General features: G+C 39.0%; 1 protein-coding gene across 1 annotated transcript in view; it reads right to left on the bottom strand.

Moving 5' to 3' along the window:
• Positions 1 to 353: 353 nt before the first annotated feature.
• Positions 354 to 18606, bottom strand: part of smarca2 (SWI/SNF related BAF chromatin remodeling complex subunit ATPase 2) — a 45464-nt gene continuing 27211 nt past the window's right edge. The window contains exons 21-34 of the mRNA XM_015045682.1: positions 17771 to 17875; positions 17406 to 17492; positions 17020 to 17066; positions 16074 to 16240; positions 15014 to 15177; positions 13541 to 13768; positions 13087 to 13164; positions 12299 to 12517; positions 9693 to 9916; positions 4934 to 5039; positions 4539 to 4640; positions 3862 to 3988; positions 3286 to 3419; positions 354 to 2788 (exon numbers count right to left, since the gene is read on the bottom strand). Coding sequence (XP_014901168.1) covers positions 2753 to 2788; positions 3286 to 3419; positions 3862 to 3988; positions 4539 to 4640; positions 4934 to 5039; positions 9693 to 9916; positions 12299 to 12517; positions 13087 to 13164; positions 13541 to 13768; positions 15014 to 15177; positions 16074 to 16240; positions 17020 to 17066; positions 17406 to 17492; positions 17771 to 17875 — 1824 coding nt within the window. The 3' untranslated portion in view covers positions 354 to 2752. The remainder of the gene's footprint in view (positions 2789 to 3285; positions 3420 to 3861; positions 3989 to 4538; positions 4641 to 4933; positions 5040 to 9692; positions 9917 to 12298; positions 12518 to 13086; positions 13165 to 13540; positions 13769 to 15013; positions 15178 to 16073; positions 16241 to 17019; positions 17067 to 17405; positions 17493 to 17770; positions 17876 to 18606) is intronic.

The raw sequence follows: 18606 nt of genomic DNA, 5'->3' as shown, positions 1-18606 counted from the left end.
CCATTAAACAGAAAACGCAATTAAAATAAGTCACTAAAAACATGCCACAACATGATCCTCCTACCACTTCCTGTCTTCTTCTTCTTGGTTTCCACCAGTAGTAACATCCGGTTGTTGCTCATGTGACTCGCATGACGCAAAAACAGTGTTTCCATTGCAGTTTTGCAAAATAAACCCATTTTATAGTTAGAAAATACGTGGTAAGATTTTGTGTTTTTGAAGTGCAAAACTAAATTCTTAGAGCTTCGCCTTTTGAATTTAATCACTTTCCAATAACAGGAATGTATTCACCCTCCACACACACAAAGCATCAAATAAAAACAATAAAATAATAAAAATCACAGCTTTTTGTGCAGAAAGTCATGAATATTTATTTGCTCGGGGCCATGAGAGTACAACCACAAGGACACTGTGCAAAGAAAGCAAACACTAAGCCGCGCTGACGGAGCGTTTCACGGACCGAAGTGATAAATCTGCATCAGGAGTTCATGCTACAAACACAGAACGAGGCGGGAGAACGAGGCACACACAAACCAGATGAGCAAATCAAAACACTTAAAAATATCCTGCTCATTTAGATTCTGCTTTAAATGTAATAAAAGGGCCTTTTATTCTGTTCAAAAACCAGAGAGACGCCGTTTAGTTTTCATGCAACAGGCGAAACATTTCCTTAAAGATGCTGGAGCAAAAAAATTAAAAACAAACAAACCGTCTCCCCACGAAGCTGCAACACAGTGATTTAAAAAACAAACGTTTCTTATAGTAACAGAAGAAAGGAGATGGAAAAAGTGTTTAACATTTTTAAAACTATCAGAATATAATAAAGGGAGGAGCTTATAAAACAACATGTAATGATGTTTTTATTCATAAAATTAAAAAGGGCAGTCTGCATTTCTAACCGTCTGAATTTCATCTTTCAACTTGAGATATTTTATCAACTTTAAAAATGGTTTTATGGTTGTGGCTGCAAATTTATGTCAAAAGATAAAAAAATCTTTTATTTTATCCATTTTCACCTAAATAAAATCTAAAATCAGCTCTGAAGGTGGATGTTGCTATAATTGCTGATTTTTATTTCCCACAGTGAGTTAAAATAAAAGATTTATATTATTTTAGGAATTTTAAAGATCAGATTTTAATAGTTTTTCAAGAAAATAACAGTTTCATTTCTGATTTATAAAAAAAAAATGTCACAGCTTAGCCAGAGTAGTGAAGTAAAATACTTATAATGTTGTAAAAATAGATAAAAATAACCAGAGTAAATAGAAAAACTGTTAAAACTCCAACCTGGGGCTCTGTGAAACACAAACAGCTCATGAATCACTTGGTTTGTATTTTTCAGATCAGTTTTATCAATTATTGTTGGAATTTCTTAAATTGCGCCTTTCTGACTGCAGGAAGGAGGCAGAAATGTCCCAAACAAACGCAGATGAGACAAAACGTCATTAATGTTCATTAATCTGTAGACAAACTGAAATTAAAGATGCTGTTTTTGGCTTTTGGAAAACAATATTTAAAACAAAAGTCTTGTTGATCCTGCTGGAAAGGAAGCATTTCTGTGGAGTTACTTTGTAAAGTGTGAGCTTAGTTAGACCTGGTGAAAAACTAACAGGATGTAAAGAAAACAACGTCAGACATGGTGGAGGTGGAGTCATGCTGAGGGGCTGATCAGAAAATCCCAGATCTGAACATTTTTTTCTCAAAAGCAAATCGCTGAACGACTGGAAATAAAGACAAAAACTAATTATTTACGCATATTTTTGGAGCGGTCTAGTCAAAGCCTCGACTTAAATCAGACTGAGATCGTATTAAAACAATCCTGAAAAGAAGAGTCATTATGAAGTTTGCATTGTTTTTTATTTACTCAGGTTATTTTTTCTGATATTAAAATGATTTTGATCTGAAATATTTAATGTGACAAAAAACTAAAGCAAAAAATAAGAAATCTGTAAAGGGGGTAAATACTTTCAGCTCAACGTAGCAGTTTTTATTTTCTAAATAAACAGTAAAAGTAACTAAAATCTGCTGTGAAGCTGATTAAATTTCTGTTTAGAATATAATAACCAAGCAAGATATTGTTCATTATAATTGAATTAAAAATGATTATTAATTTTGTTGTCAAATTAGATGTTTTTAGACCCAATGGGAGCTAAAATATATTTTAACTATAATTATCAATATTACTGACTTTCCAAAACAATGAAAACATTAATGTAAGAGAACGGCGTAATCCTAAACAATTAACAGATATTTGATATTTACCTGAAAAATAAAAATCCTGGCTGAAGTGGCTGCTTTTGGGAAAAACTGGATCTTTTCATTTTTACCATTTTTATCATTTTAAGCACCAAAATGTAGAAAAAAAAAGAAAAACTGAAACAGTTTTTCATCCACATGAAGATGAAAACAAACTTTCACTAATACATCAAATTATTTGTCTTATATTAATGTGGGGAATATTCATATACTTTAAGATGAATTCATGAAATGACCAAATGTGCGTCTTTGTTTATCATATAGAATTTCTTCTGTGCCAGACATAAAAATATTCTAGAAAACTCTAAAAAACAAGATAATGAGCTGATTGGTATTGCTGTAAGTTACTGATTGATTAGTAATATATTTTAAAGTTGACGGCAGAGAAGATAAAATGCACTACAAACAAAAACAGCATGAAGCTGGATAGAAAATGAAGATAGTTCTTTTTTTAAGCTCATCATCCTCACGCTGCTGCGGCTGCTGCTGGTCCTCCTCAGTCGTCGTCGCTTTTGCTTTTATCCGACTGATCCTGCAGGAAGAGAGAAAGACGGCGGTCAGAAAGCAGAGGACAGCGGAGGAGCTCTGGAAAAGGTCAGACTAGAAATCCTTCCAGCTTTCCGTTCGGTATCAGTGCTGTCACCAGCGCTAGTGGCTAGCTTCCAGAAGCTAACCGCTACCGTTTTAAGCTAAGTTCTCCGTCCGGCTGTTCCTGGATGAAAACAGCGAGGCGCAGCGACGGAAACGTCTGGTTTAACATCAGAACCGGTTCACACGGTGTTGGCCTCAAACATCCTTTTTCATTTCCTGGTTTGTTTTTGACCTAAAGTTCATATAAATGACACTGAATGACCTCTGACCTTCTTTTTACCTGAAGTATAGATTTTTGTGCGACCTGCTGTTAGAGCAGCAGATGGCCTCAGCTGGTAAAGAGACATTTAAGTAGAAATGTACCAGAGCTGGAGATAAAAACGTTCTGAAGGTGGACAGTTCTGCCGTAAGCCCTGTTGGATGTGAACGTAAACCTACGTTATCGTCCAGGTCGTCGTCGCTGTCGTCGTCGCTCACCACCGGCTTGGCCTTTCCGCGGCTCTGCCTCTTCTTGCCTTTGTCGTGGCTGCGTCCGTCCCGACCCAGCTTGATCTTCACCCGCACAGACTTGGCTGAGCAGAAGTCAGAGAACAGAACCAGGGTTAAGCATCGCAACGACTTCCTGCACTGCAAAAACACAAAGTCCTACCGAGTATTTACAACTAGTCTGTAGTGCAAATATCTTAGTGCACTTGAAATAAGATAAAACTAACTTACAAGTAATTTTTCAACATATGTTCTTACATCTGTGAACAAATTAAGGCTGAGAAAGGTTTTTAAGTACATTAGCATTTAGAGTTGTTATAACAGGTCGATTTTTATTTTGTGTTTTGTCGCTGGTAGTTTGACAGCTGCAGCGGTTTGGTGTTTTCAGTGGGAACGCACCGAGTCGACCTGCAGGGCGATTTCTAATGAGATGACAAGCTTGATTTTCAGGGTGTGTGTGTGTGTGCGTGTGTGTGTGTGTGTGTGTGTGTGCGTGCGTGTGTGTGTGTTTTAAAGTCTGCGTGTTACCTTCGGCCTCTGAGTCATAGTCGTCATCATCATCCTCATCGCTGTCATCCTCGCTGTCTTCGTCCTTGGCGATCTTCTGTCTGGCGCTCTTGAAAACAGACTGGAGAACAATGGAGTCCTCGTATATCTGTTATTAAAAATATAAAGAACCTTCATTACCTTTGAAATGAAGGTTAGGACAATTATTTAAAGTGATGGCAGCGGCTGTTTCCCTGCAAAGGCAAGCAGACTGGTCCCACTGGGACCAGAAGGCTCAACTACGAACGGTGAATTTTAAGTTGTTAAAATTCATTTTGGGAAGAGAAACATTGTTTCTCTCAATCTTATTAAATAAACACAAACTGCATGTGTGAAAATGTAAAAATCCCCAACAAAGGATTTAAAGAAGGTCCAGATGAAGTCAGTGCAAAGTGATGAAATATTAAGGCTGACACATTATAACAACTGTCCAAAAGTAAAAAATAAGCCAAAATGAGTTAACGAGGCATTGTTTGGTCCAGATATGCAGCAGAAATGATAAAGAACCAGAAAGTACCAAAGAGTTTTGCCACAGACAGACCAACCAACCAACAGAAAGACTGAAGGAAACACTGAGCTGTGAACGCCCCAGAGTTGTTCAGAGTTAATCTGAGAACATGAGGAGGTGAAGGACCGATCAGAGAAAAGCCGTTTGGTACCTGGGATCCCTCCAGGTTGAAGGTTTGAGCGTTCTGACACAGGAGCATCACGTCCTTCTCCAGGTCACTCAAACTTCGGTATTTATGGTTTCTCACACGTTCCTGTTACCAGCGAGGAAAAGTGTTACGTCTTTTAAGACTCAGTTTTCTACAATCACAATGAAGGGCTACATTTTCTCATATTAATGAAGCTTAAATCTACAAATAATTATGACCAAAGCTGCTATAAAACCTCCTGACCTCAGGAAGATTATTCAGAAACATCTAATCCCCCAAAACCCACAGAGACATTTATGTGGTCCCTAACATTTCACAGGGCAGGTGGAGATTAAACTAAAGCCCTTCCTACACCTGCATCAGCATCTATAAGTTTGGTCTGATGTCACTCAGCAAACCTTGATCTTCTTGAAGTCGACGGGTTTTCTGATCAGCTCGTAATACTCTGGCAGTTCCTTCCTGGACGGCAGCTGGACAAACACCTCGCTCAGCTGCCTGCCTGACCTGGAAACGGAAAAGAAACCTTAAAACTGGGATTCACAGCTCAGAGGAAATACTGCTGTTGGTTTATAAACCTCTGAATGGCTCAGCACCACAACACATTAAAGATCTGCTGCTGTTGGTTCTGGTTCTGCTCTGCATCCAGAACCAAACGAGGAGAAGCAGCATTCAGCTTACAAACAAACTTTCAGAAAACTGCAAAACAGCCGAAACACTGAGTTCCTTTACATCTAGACTAAAAGCCTCCGTTTTTACTGTTCCTTTTGAAACACAATAAGTGAAACATTGACCAACATTTTGATGTGTATTAATGATTTCGTCAAAATGTAACATTTATTACTGGTTTCTCATTGTTGTCTGATGGTTTTATGACATTTTATTTTTGTGCTTTTATGATGTAAAGCACTTTAAACTGCCTTATTTCTGAAATATGCTACATAAATTAACTTGGCTGACTGATTAATGACCAAACCCAGACTAATTTGGAAAAAATCAGCTTTGATTTGCTGAAATGAAGAAAAGTGGATCAGCGTGTAAACAGCAGGGCTGTCATGAAGACCAGAGATGATTATGACCCACAAATGCAAAGAAAATAAAAACTCAAGCAACAGCCAATTTATGGAGGAGAGAAATATATAAGTATGTATTAATTATCAGATTTGCAGGTTGAAAGACCATTTCACTGAAGCAATTCAGCCCAGATACGGTTTTGTAATTAGCAACTAATAAGAAGAGTCCCTGTTTCATGAAGTTTAAAGGAAAAAGGAAGAACATATTCGCAGTTTGTACCTTTAATTTTTAATAAGCTCAGTGCTGTTCATCTTGCAGACATCTACATTTATTCAAGTTGAAGTTAAAAGGCTGTAAAACCAAGTCCAACATGTTGGAACCCATGAATATTTATTTGCCAGCTACAAGTACAAGCAAAGATTACCAGGTTGTTTACTACCTGAAGTTTCCCCAAAGCTAATTTCCCCAGAGAAGGAAAAGAGGGGGAACAGATTTTAGTCGGCAGAAGTAGGCGTCGGAGTTTCCTCTTCTACATTCATCTTGTAAACAGACACACTTGATTGCTTCTGTCAGAAAAGTTTTCAATGCCAACAACACAAGCAGCTCCAAATCTGAACCATCTGCTTCAGAGCGTTCAGATGACCGCTTCACTGGCGGGTTGTGCCAGGAGACTTCCTGTTGTCGTGTTTACAACCCGCTGAATTATTACTTTTCCAAAATTTGACACGATCTTAAAAAATGGGCCGGAGTTTTTGACTTTAATCACAACTTCAACAGCCCAGATGGGATCAAAATATAAAAAGGAAAAACAAAGCAGCAACTCTTTCATCCACTTAAGCAGATGTCTCCTCGTGTTTGTCCTGGATGATTTGAGAAGCGGTTGGATAATACGGCTAATGAAGAGTCATAAAACGGTGGTGCAGGAGGGTTTGCCATTAATCTTCTTAATGACAATCTGTTAGTGGAGTGAACTCTCTGCTGCTGCGTTTGGATGTTTGCTGAAATGGGTTCTGAGTGTTTTACAGAAACACCCACACTCTAAGCCCCCATCAGAAAGCATCACAATGCAGAAAAAAGTTTTTCCTTGAAGATTTTCTTTTTAATGTCAGAAAAAGCAAGAACTTCCATCACTGGTGGCAAGTCTTTTACGTCTCTCTGGAGGAGGTTTGGCCAACTCTTTGTTTGCAGATGCCACAGCATTCTAGTGAGTGATGGGATTTAAAAATGTTCTGGTTTAGTTACCTCTGTGTGTGTGAACTGCAATCTGCCAAAACGGCAGACAGGCTTCAGATCTTTCCTTCACTGTTCATCCAATTACAAGGCGTTAAATCAGGAAGTCGAGCTTCATTTTAGTCATATTTGATATATATATAATTTATTGGTAACAGTTTCTTAATATTGTGTTGCTGTTAAAGTAACAACTTAAATATTGCAGTATTTATTGGAATATTTATTGCACAGGCATATTGTGCAATAAAATAGCACAATATGCCTGGAAAACACATATTTTTAATAGAAGCTTTTAGACATGTGGTCCTGCAGTTATAAAAATGATTTTTTTAGTTCATGTATTTATTCATATTCTGCTTTAATCTCTTTGTTTTCTAATTAGATAGAAACCAAAATGTTTATTGCATCTCTAATCTTAATAAGGTTAAATATATATAATCTGAACGCCTCAGGAGACCCAAATATCGCCCAACTCTGTAGTCTGATATAATCTGTGAAGTTCCCTGGATGTGGAGTCCGGAAACGTATCTTCAGATGTCTGCCTCGCAGTGTGACGGCACCATGAATGATTGCAATTCCTAGAAACCTCAGAGCAGCTTGGTTTGTTTATTTACGGCTCTTGATGTGAGATCAGGAAAACGACTGATCCCAGAACAGTTCTCTGAAGGTGTGGCAGCTCTTTATCTGCTCAGATTTCCACACTGACAAGCCTTCATGTGTTGTAGAGAGGAAATGAAGCTTTGTTTATTTTTTACTGCTTCACACAGTTTGGAGGTTGTTTTATTTATTTATTTGGATGAGAAAAGACAAAAGTCTTCAGTCTGGAGCTTTGGTCTCAACTGTCCCTTTCTATTCTCTGTTATTGTGACAGGACAACATACGCTGTGAGAACAACGATCAACGATCTCCAGTTTAATCATATTCAAGTGGCTTTCCAGCTAACAGTAAAAACCTCAACATTATTACACGGTCAGCCTGCATGAAAACTGATTTTTTACTTCCTATAGGCAAAGATATTTTTTGTAGAGGCACTAATAAAAGTCAGGATTATAGGAGGAGAGATGCTGTTAATCAGCTCAGGGCCGCAGCAGCATCTCGCTGCCCGGTTTTTCTCCTGCTGCCTGAATGAAAATTCGGCCGCCATTAAAGCAGCAAAGGGTCGAAATGAGACGTATTCAAGGAAAAGATTCATCCTTTACTGAATGAATGTGAAAGAATCCCAGTGTGGGCCGATGTTTTTATTACGACTGAATCCTATCAGGTTCTCCCAGGCTGTGTCTGAAAATGGGTTAAAAATGAAAGGATGAAGACTTAAAACAGAAAACAATGTATTGTGGTTCACTTGGCATCACATCCAGGTTTGTTTTTGATGAATAACATTAAAACATGATGTACAGCAAAAAAGAGAAAGATTTTACATAATACTGGCCCTTAAAATCAACATAAACAGTTTTCATCTTTCCAGCTACATGTAGCAACACAAACATCACGCCTGTTGACTTTTCAAACATTAGTTGGTCATTTTCTTAAAATAAAAATGTTGTCATATCCAAATTTATACTTTTACTTTCTTAAGAAAGGCTTTTGCTGCAGTGCCAAGATCTGCAACAGAGTTTGAAATATTAGTTCTGTGAGAAAACCTTTGGCTACTTTACAGAAATATATTTCTTTACAGGCGTCGTATTTCAGTGCTTCATCAGTAGCTTAGCGGGTTTCCTCCTCTTCCTCCAGTCATTTCGACCATTTACACAGCTCAATGCACAATCAGTGTCATCAGTGTTTTCTATAAAGGGCCACCGCTGTATACGCACGCACGCACACACACACGCACGCACGCACGCACGCACGCACGCACGCACGCACGCACGCACGCACGCACACGCCTTTTTTCGGTCTGCTCATTGGCGACAAACTCGAACCAAATGGGCTGGACCACATCTTCCGACATGGAGCCAGCACAGCAGAACCAGCGGCGGCGCGGCGTAGCGCCGACATGGAGGACAGTGATTAAACATGTTATGTTCTTTATACGAGTCCTTCCAGAACCATTTTGGCTTCAGATTCGGTACCTTCCTATCGTCTCGGACCAGGTTTCCTGTTCTAACCTGACAACAAGAAGGTCTTTTCATCCACACAACGGATGTTTTCTCTTTTTTCAGTTATTACAGCAAGAAACTATCAACCAGGCTGAAGCCTGGGAGTAGTGATGGACTCTGACCTGAACCTTCAGAGCCACATAAAGACAGTTACAAAGTCGGCCTTCTGTCACCTGAAGAACATCTCCAGGATTAGAGGACTGATGTCTCAGCGTGATCTAGAGAAACTCATCCAGGCGTTTATCTTTAGTTGCATTGATTACTGCAACAGCGTCTTTAAAAAAATCAATCAGCTGATCCAGATGCTGTTGCTGGAGTTCTGACTAAAACCAGGAAGATACAGACATCAGCCCAGTTCCAACAAGAGAAAAGGCTTTAAGATACTGCTGTTAGTTTATAAATCACTGAATGGCTTAAAGATCTGCTGCTGTTGGATCAACCTTCCAGATCTCTCAGGTCTTCTGGTTCTGGTCTGCATCCAGCAGCAGCATCTCCAGACCCCACGAGGGACAATGGTGTTAGAAATGGATGGATGGACAACTGATTGTCCAGCGACATTTGTTGTCATGACAGGCCGAATCGTAATCGGGTTTTTTCAGCTCCATTTATTGTAATTGTTTAATTGCTGGGTCCAATAACTGGACCATAACTGGTCCAGTTATTGGACCAGTTATGGTCCAATAACCGGTCTAGCAGTCTGGGTATATTAGCATCTGTTTGGGTTGAATTTGCTGGTGGTGAAGAGACTACAAAATGGTCTAAATAACGTTTCCATGCCTCTGGGTTGTGTGCTTTTCAAAGTGCAGCAGCTCTACCGTACCCGTCCCTGTAGTTGATGACTGTGTCGATGATGGTGTTCATCTGCTTGGTGAGTTTGGGCGGGTTGGGCGAGAGCTTCTCGGCCGGCGGTCGCCCTCGCCTCTTCTTGGCCTTCATGCCGCCGTCGTCTCTGCTGGACGAGTCTTTGTCCTGGCGCCGTTTGCGTTTACGCTTCTTCAAGCGGATTTCCTCCTCCATCTCCTCCAAGTTCCCGTCCTCGATGGCCTGGAAGTCGGAGCAGAACAGAGACCGGGTTTAATGTTACTTCGCCTCATGATAACAGATGTTGCTGGATAATAAATAGTCCCAGGAGTTATTGTGATAAATGATGATGTTGCTGTTTTGAGAACATTTTCAGGTACTATAACGGTTGTACTGTCATAATAACCAAGAACATTCTCAAAATGAATAAACTTTAAATTCTGATGAACATTAAACCTGGAACTGGAAGACATTTAAAATATCCAAAATAAATAAACAACAGAAACAACAAATAAAATGAATTATGAAGTCTCTGTACACAAAACTGTCGTTCAAAAAAAGGAGCCGAGACGGAAACACCAGACTGGAGACTTTTATCATCCAGTTTTTGGTAGAAAGAGAAAAACAATAAATCATGCAGAGACTTCATCATAATTTATTTGTTTATTTATTTGGATATTTAAAATGTTTTCCAGTTCCAGTGTTAAATATTCATTAGAATTTAAAGTTTATTCATCTTTGAGAATATGTTTTTGCATCATTTTGCCATTATTACCATTTTATTGCTTAAAATAGTCTCAAAACAACAATATTATAGTTTATTAAGAAAACTTCTGGGGCAATTTATCATCCAGCAAAATGTTTTATTGTGACAGCCGTCGGTCACACAACCAGTTTATCAGTATTTCAGATATTTAAAACAAAAAATAATTAATAATTATTGATTAACTAATATGAAACAATTCAATCATGAAACTTTTTTCAGTGGGATCATCCAGCTCCACTGTACATTTTTAGTTATTGACATGTCTATCAGCGTTCTGCACACTTTAATTTTCCAGAGAAGAGCGTTTTACGCTGTTTTTAAGCCATCAGACGTGGAGCTGAAATTAGACCCAGATCTTTGTGTCACCTTGTCGGTGGTTTCTGTTCTTCCGTTTCACCCAGCCGGCGTGTCGGCCCACATTTCTGATCCAGCATCCTGTCACCTTGGCCTCAAAGTGTCTTTGTTCTAATTCTGTTTTTCCCTGAAGCGTCTGAGCAACTCAATAAAATTGATTTGCTGAGCTTTTGGTGTTTCTCTGGAGGAAAAGTGCTTATTCGTTGTTTGCCACCAGCGTCCCACAAGGCAAAACTTCTAATTATGTTCAGAAGTTATAATTATATAATATGAAAGCAATAAGCAGCATCAGCATACATTTACAGGTGGAGGATCTAAAGGGGAGCAGTGTTTTTAAAAAGTAGTCAGAAGCTCAGCAGCAGCAAAACTGAAGCACGAGAAAAAGAAACAACTTGACATTCTGTTGTTTTTCTGTCAATCAGAGAAAATTTAGAACCAGCAGCACAGAAATATGAAGTGTCACATTTCTGTTGCTCCAAATGAAAAGATCACAGAACGGTTGAAACCAAATCGACTGTTTTTATCTTCAGCAACGTATTAAGCTGTGGGTGCGCTCCGACTGGGGTTTTCTGGCCAACCAGACTTCGTTTTGTCTGAAAAGTCGCTAAATAAAGGGAAAGTGGCTGAATTTCAGAACCTTCTGGTATATTTACAGAACATTATATCAGTGGATAAGACATGCAAGTATCAGCCGATCACCGATCTAACAAAATTAAGAAAACCGTGGACGATTTATCAACGTTCTTCTAATTAAGAGTGAATTATTTTAGAACCTAATTGTTATTTTTGAGATAGTTTTACCAGACTTGGTAAAGGTACATTTATTCAAGTAACCTTTTTGAAAAAATGTACTTTTAGGAGGATTTTTACTGTACTCTTTACTAATTTTAATTTTATTATGAAGTATTTATACTCGTACTAGAGAAACATTTCTGGATTTTCTACCCACTGAATGAAAAACAAACATCAAACATCCAAAGACACACACCTGCAGTTTTGTTAAAGTTTCATAAGTTTTTTATTGAGAGAAAATAATTTTCTTTTGCCTGATTTTATTTTTTATTACTTATATCAGTCATTGTCATTTTCATCCTTAAAACACCAAAATTTCCATTTAACTTTATATTTTGGTCCGTCTGGTGATGTAATTTTTAACTATTAAATGATTCATAATTTGATCAGTCACTCAGGACCCTAGCAGACCATTTACCAAATATTTACCAAATACTTTTTTACTCTTATATTAAAATATAATGAACAATAAAATGAAAGTTATAAAATGTTGGGAGCAAACAGAGACAGTAACAACTGTAGAAAAAGTAACAGTGGGAATAATTATAATGATGATAAATAAGTAATAAAACTGTCCATGTGTTTGTATTTATAAGTGTGAATCGAAGCGGAGGAAGACGTTTTCTGTGTCTAAGCTAAAGAACATTTGGTTTCATTCATCCAAGTGGTTGCAGGTTTTGCTGGATGAATCCTAAATGGTAGGAAGTTCTTACCCGCAGCCACTGCTTCTCGGTCAGCGTGTCGCTGTAGTCCACGTCCCGCCGGCAGCGCGACCCTCGGCCGAACATCTTCTCCTCCTCCTCCTCGTAGGTGAGCCGCTCCACCTCGGCGTCGTCCTTGATGATCCACGACGGCAGCTCGTCCTCCTCCATCAGACGAGGCTTACGCTTCGGGTTGCGGGCGTCCTCGCGCCGACGGTCCATGTCCATGCGCTACAGGACGACAGAAAGGAGCAAGAGCAGCTCATGAGAAGACGAAACAAAAAAAATCAACGCAGGATGTGAAAAGATATTGCAGACTTTGTTTGTTTTACATTTGATTTTATTTATTAGGGGAAAGAGGTTAAGTCACGTTAATAAATCACTTAATTAGGAGTAGTTAGGTAACAGAAAGCAACACAACAAGCATGAGTCTAAAGAACTTCCAACATTAAATTAGAAACTATTTCATTGCACTTTAAAGCTTTTTTGAATATTTCAAATAGCAGTACACAGACTGCAGTTTTCTGGACAATAATCTGTTGTTGTTGTTCTGAAATGTTGCTGAGTTGGTAACAGCAGGTTAACTCTGGTTAACTAAAAACAACCAACACGACCAGGTGGATTTAGAAACAAACCAAAACGCCACATGTGATTCCACTGAAGTTTGCAGCAATCAGGTTGTTTTAATGATGTCTCTGTGCAGCGTGCAGACATGATGAAATGTTCCTGACAGACCATCAGTGTTTGATGTTTTTACTGTCACAGAATCACATTTCAGTAAATGTAAATTAACTTCTTACCATGAACAGATCAAATTCGTCTTCATTACGCGCTATCATCTGGTTAAGGGTTTCATCATCAGGGACCTCGTCTTCATCCTGAAACAAAGCAGAAGACGACATCATCAGGACGCTCTGCGTCACCCATTCAGGATTTAAAACATATTTACTGCCAGACAGAGAAAAACTCAAGTGTGCTGTTCAGATTTCAAGTAGGAAATAAACAGCTAAGGTTGGGTTAGAAGGGCATGAAAAATGACTGAAGGGCAAATTATTTGCACATCAAAGCGACGCCCTCATTGAGCCGACAAGGATTTAATTAAAATTTTCCAAACGCATAACACATAATTTACCTCAAGAGGAACAATCAGCCATTTATTTTTCTTACAACTCCAGCACTTACATGACGAACTCGGGCCGGAGGATCGTGTCTGGGGTCTAAATGCTGAAGAGCATCAAAACGCAGCTTTCCTACCTCGTTCTGCTCCTCGTGCTCTAGGATGGCCTGCAGGAAGGCGCGCCGCTCGTGGCTGGAGGATTTCTGGTCGAACATGCCGGCCTGGATGACTTTCTGATCCACGTTCAGTTTGTATTTGGCAGCAGCCAGGATCTTCTCTTCCACGCTGTTGACGGTGCAGAGGCGCAGAACGCGCACCTCGTTTTGCTGCCCGATGCGGTGAGCCCGATCCTGGGCCTGCAGGTCCTGCAGTTACAGGAGAAAATGTCATTAACAGGAAGTTAAAGGCATTTACACTGCAGGCGTCTCTGCTGCGCTGCACTGGGAACCCAAGAGGTGGCTGAGAAAGAAACATGGACAATGAGAGATTGCAACATAAAGCCAGTGATAAAAAGGATGCGTGATGTTATAAAATACTGTAGTTCTCCACTTCCTAATTTTATATTTTTTTTGTACATTAATCTCTCACTTCATCTGCGACTTGAGCGAGACTTCAACTTGGTTTCAGAATTAAATCCATGTTTTGTGTGTATGTGTAGCATTTACGTATAAACAGATCCATATGTTCATTAACTTAGTTGGTATTTCTATTAAATGTAGTTTGTCTTGGTGGATTATTTTGAAAACGCAGACGCTGTGCTCCTAAAATTGCCTGTTGATTTTTGAAGATTGACTCCACATTTGCTCCAGCGTCTGGCAAAAATAGAACCAGTCCTAATTTTAACTGATAGTGATGCAGAGGCAGCGTAAACGCCCTCACTGACTGCAAAGTGTTTGTCTTTACTGTGGAGTTCGTTTCGTGGTGGAGCGGAGACAAAAGCAGCGTAAACTGGGTAACATTTAAGGCTCTTTTCACACCTGACAGTCCAGTAGAATCGGTTCAATTCAGGGTCAAAATTGCAACACTTTGTGGTTCTCTGTCATACTGCACAATGTGAGAAACTAAACTCTGAAAAAGCTGTCCCCCTCCTCGCCTGTGGGGGCGCTGCACCACTGAAGGAAAGAACATGAAAACCTTTAAAGAAGAAACTGAGTAACTTCCTTCTTCACGGAATGTAATGGCGTCAGATTTTAGCGCTTGTAGGATTTCTGTTTTGTTTTTGATAGAAAAACTATGAGCCATTTTACCCACTACAGCTAGTCGCACATTTGTTTTGGTTTTATTTACCCAGAATGCCCTTTGCTATAGTCCACTTCCTGCTGTTGAAGCTCAACGTTCACATGTTCATTCAAACTGCACCAGAGTTCACTTCAACCAAACCGAGATCGAGGTTTGTAGGCAAACCACAGTTTGCTTTTTTGGTCTGCATCAGTTTGGTTACACGTTCTCACCTCCACAAATGAACCAAGTTCCAAAGCAAAAGGACCAGAGTTTGATTAATGCAGACTAAACAGGACTGGTGTGAATGCGCCTCTAAAGACAAAGGCCTTCAGAGATAAATGATAAAAACTGCTTTACATGTCGACATGATTGTGTTGTGATGGACGGACCTGGTGCGGGTTCCAGTCGCTGTCAAAGATGACGACCGTGTCGGCGGCCTGCAGGTTGAGCCCCAGGCCTCCGGCTCTGGTGCTGAGGAGGAAGATGAAGTACTGAGACCCTTCCTCGTTAAATTTCTTTAGGAGTGCGGCTCGGTCCTCGGATTTGGTGGTTCCTGAAAACAAGGATCTTGTTATTGATTTAAAGATTTACTTTGTTTAAACTGAAGCAGAGAATTACAGAAAAAAGAAACAACTTGGCAATAATTCAACAAACCAACTGTTACTGCTTTGTCTCATTGGAGGAATGTTTGAGTAAAATTTTACAACGGAATGAATGAAAATACAAAAATAAATATGTAATAATAAATATAGAAACATACAATCTTTCACATACATAAAGTACATTATTGTACTCCTCTACATAATGATATCTATATATTTATACATATACTGGCGAAAGCAGGAATATGTTGTTCTAACTATTTACACTAGTTACATTTAGGCTTATAAAATTATTCACAACTAGCAGCTGCGTCTGTAGCAAGAAGCAATAAATCAATTCACCGCAGGATAAATTAAAAATAAACTAAATAATTTCCTTTTTCTTTCTTTCTACCAAAAGCTGGATGTCTTAAGTTTTCAGTCTGGTGTTTTGTTCTTTTATTGAAGGACAGTTTTGTTTACAGAAACTTCATAATTAATGTTATTTGTTGGGTTATTTATTTTGGGTATTTAAAATGTCTCCCAGTTCACGTGTTAAATGTTCATTAGAATTTAAAGTTTACTGATGTTTGAGACGGTTTCTTTGTAGCTGACAGCCATCTTGGTAGGTATCCGTAACTAACTGTCATGGCAGTTGCTATGACAACAATAAACAAGCCACAAGCTCTTGTGTTTCCATAATCTGTATTATACGGGTCGATCCTGACGGCAGCCATTTGTTGAAAATTTCTCTTGCACATTAGTCAAGAGTGTTAACACACGTTCTTTTTGTTAGTTAATTAATTAGTTCTCTAATTAACCAGTAAAATACCTGCAAACTCGGCATATTTCGCAGGTGTGATCTTACCATCAAGGCGTAGATACTGGAAGTTGCGATAGCCGAAGTAATCCTCCATGATTGTCATCAGAGACGTCATCTGGCAGAACAGCAGGACTCTGTGTCCAGTGGCATGGAGCTTTGGAAGGATCCGATCCAGGAGCTCAAACTTCCCAGAAGCTCTGTACAGGTCATGGCTGATGGAGACGATGGCATTAAAAATCATTTACCTGCTCAGCTGCTGTTTCTTTGTAGTATAAGTCAAATAAAAACGTTTTATGCTTTCTTTATTTGATCAAACTAATGTCACTAAATAAAACTAATTCTTGTTTTTCACCAGAATAAAAAATATATTGATATGTAGTCATATACAAAATCACCCAACACGTTTAGTGTCTAAGAAAATATAAAATAAACAAATACAAATGTAAATTAATTTTGGCCAACAGAAACACTCAGCAACCAAATAGTAAAAACACCGAAATACACAAATGAAACAAACATCAGTTTTACAAGATGTTAAAAAGAACCCAAATATTATGTGCAGAATCCTGTTTTAATATAAAAGAAAATCTGTATTTTTAAAAAGCTCAGCAGTAAAAAGAAACGTAAAAACCCCTAAAACAATGAGCTTATGATCAGGAACATTTTCATTTCTTCCATCTGACTCAGACGTCTCCACTGGAGGAGAGACGGTCTGTGTTTAGGTTTTTAGCAAACCGATTAAATAACGGCTCATTCAAGATGATAACAGTAATAATATTAGATAAAACAAAACCTTGAGCCATTCTGCAGAATATGTCTGGTCAGTCCTACCAAACCTTGTTTAAACTCTGAAAGGTTCTAAAAGTACAGCGACATTTTCACTCTAGTGCCTGATTGAGCTGTCTTCTTTCACATTCAATGCTTTGTAAGTCAGATGATGAAATGAGCTGTGATGCTGTAGAAAAGAAGAGCTCTTTTATGTGTAACTTACCCATTGATGATGCCATTCGGGTAGCCCAAGTGCTCAGCAAAAGACTCCTGAATCAAAGAAAATGTCGGATTTTCATTAGGAAAAGGTGTGAAGGCCTAAAAATAAAAAAATATCTGAACTCGGAAGAGCTTTGAAAATACACCACAGAGCCTTTTGGGTTACTTTGATCTAAACAATGAACAAAGATAAACCAAAATGTTCAAAATGGAAGATAATGATGTTTTAACGAGAAGACAAAACTACACAAACAACTCCAACTTCTAAGACCTCAAACAGCCACTGTGACCAGTGAGCAAACGACCCTACATGGAGGAAAACTGAAACAGCTGTAAAGGAGTTGAACTTGTGGAGCATCAGAAACATGTATTCATGCCAGCAGAGCTCACCTCTATGTGCTGGAACATGTAGGGATGGTTGCAGATCTTCTTCAGCTGCATGATGGTGTTCATCAGAGTCTTAGCTCCGCCTTTGCCCTGAAGAAAATAAAAATATTGTTACGCTTTGTTGGGAATTTAGCTAACCTTTGCTTCTGTCCTTGTAGAAACAAACTAACTTCAATGAAGCAGGTAATCAATAATGCACTGCATCATCTCTACATGTCAGAATTTCACTTACTGAACCACCTGAACTTTGAATGAACTTCTTATAATTATTTTGTATTTTATCAAGATGCACGTCCACACATCAGGCTGAAAACTGTTCGTTTGATGTAAAAACAGCAGGAAGGCGTCATTATGAGGATAAAAGTCACCTTCTTGTCTTTCTCCGAGCCGTCGGTCAGCAGGATGCCTTTCTGCATGTGGCGGTAGAGAACCCTCTGGATCGCAGACATGTCGCATTTTATGACGTATTCCACCTGACGAGTACAAAACAGGAGGGATTATCAGCACAGTGGAGACTTTCTGGCTCAGCGGCACAGAGAGAAAACAGTAAACACAAAGTGAAGGAACCAAAACGGTTATTCTGACATCTTCATAAGGCAGTTAGTTCACTCTGAAGCTGATTTTCCCCAAAATGCAGTTCCAACATGGCGACCCATCACTGTCAATAATTAACAGCTGCAGCTGACAAGTTGCACAGATCAGCAGTTAAAGGCTGAGAGCTTCAGTTTCCCCTTGAAGAGGAAAAATGTCACTAAAAGGTCAGTAAAGAGAAAGTTCAGCTAAGAGACAGCTGGGCAGAGATTCAAATATGATTTATAAGAGATAAAAACCAACAACTCTCAGAGGGAAGCAGGTGCTGCTTGCATCAGCACACCAAAACATTTCATCACCATGAAGAGGAGGAGGAAAACAATGATGAAGTTTCTCCAGATTTCAGAAGGTTTTTTTCACCACTGACGTCAGAAAGCTTCAAAGAGGAGGAACACATCCAATGTGAAGGTGGTTTGAGAAACAACTTCAAACGGGCTGGAAAACGTAGAACCTTCTAAGTGTTGTTTCAGATCAATACAAATAGATATTGATTAACTTTATTATTTTAAATATCTGTCATGCTACCAAACCAGCAGAGATTAACTAGAGATGGCTAAAGCCTTTCCTCTGCCTACATTACCCAGAATGCCATGCGGTTCCAGATTGAAGTTCA

The sequence above is a fragment of the Poecilia latipinna genome, unplaced genomic scaffold (assembly GCF_001443285.1).
Source record: "Poecilia latipinna isolate Pla-1442-1.1 unplaced genomic scaffold, P_latipinna-1.0 Scaffold738, whole genome shotgun sequence".
Lineage (NCBI taxonomy): Eukaryota > Metazoa > Chordata > Actinopteri > Cyprinodontiformes > Poeciliidae > Poecilia > Poecilia latipinna.
The sequence above is the reverse complement of the archived record's forward strand: the minus strand, read 5'-3'. Positions and strand labels throughout refer to the sequence as shown.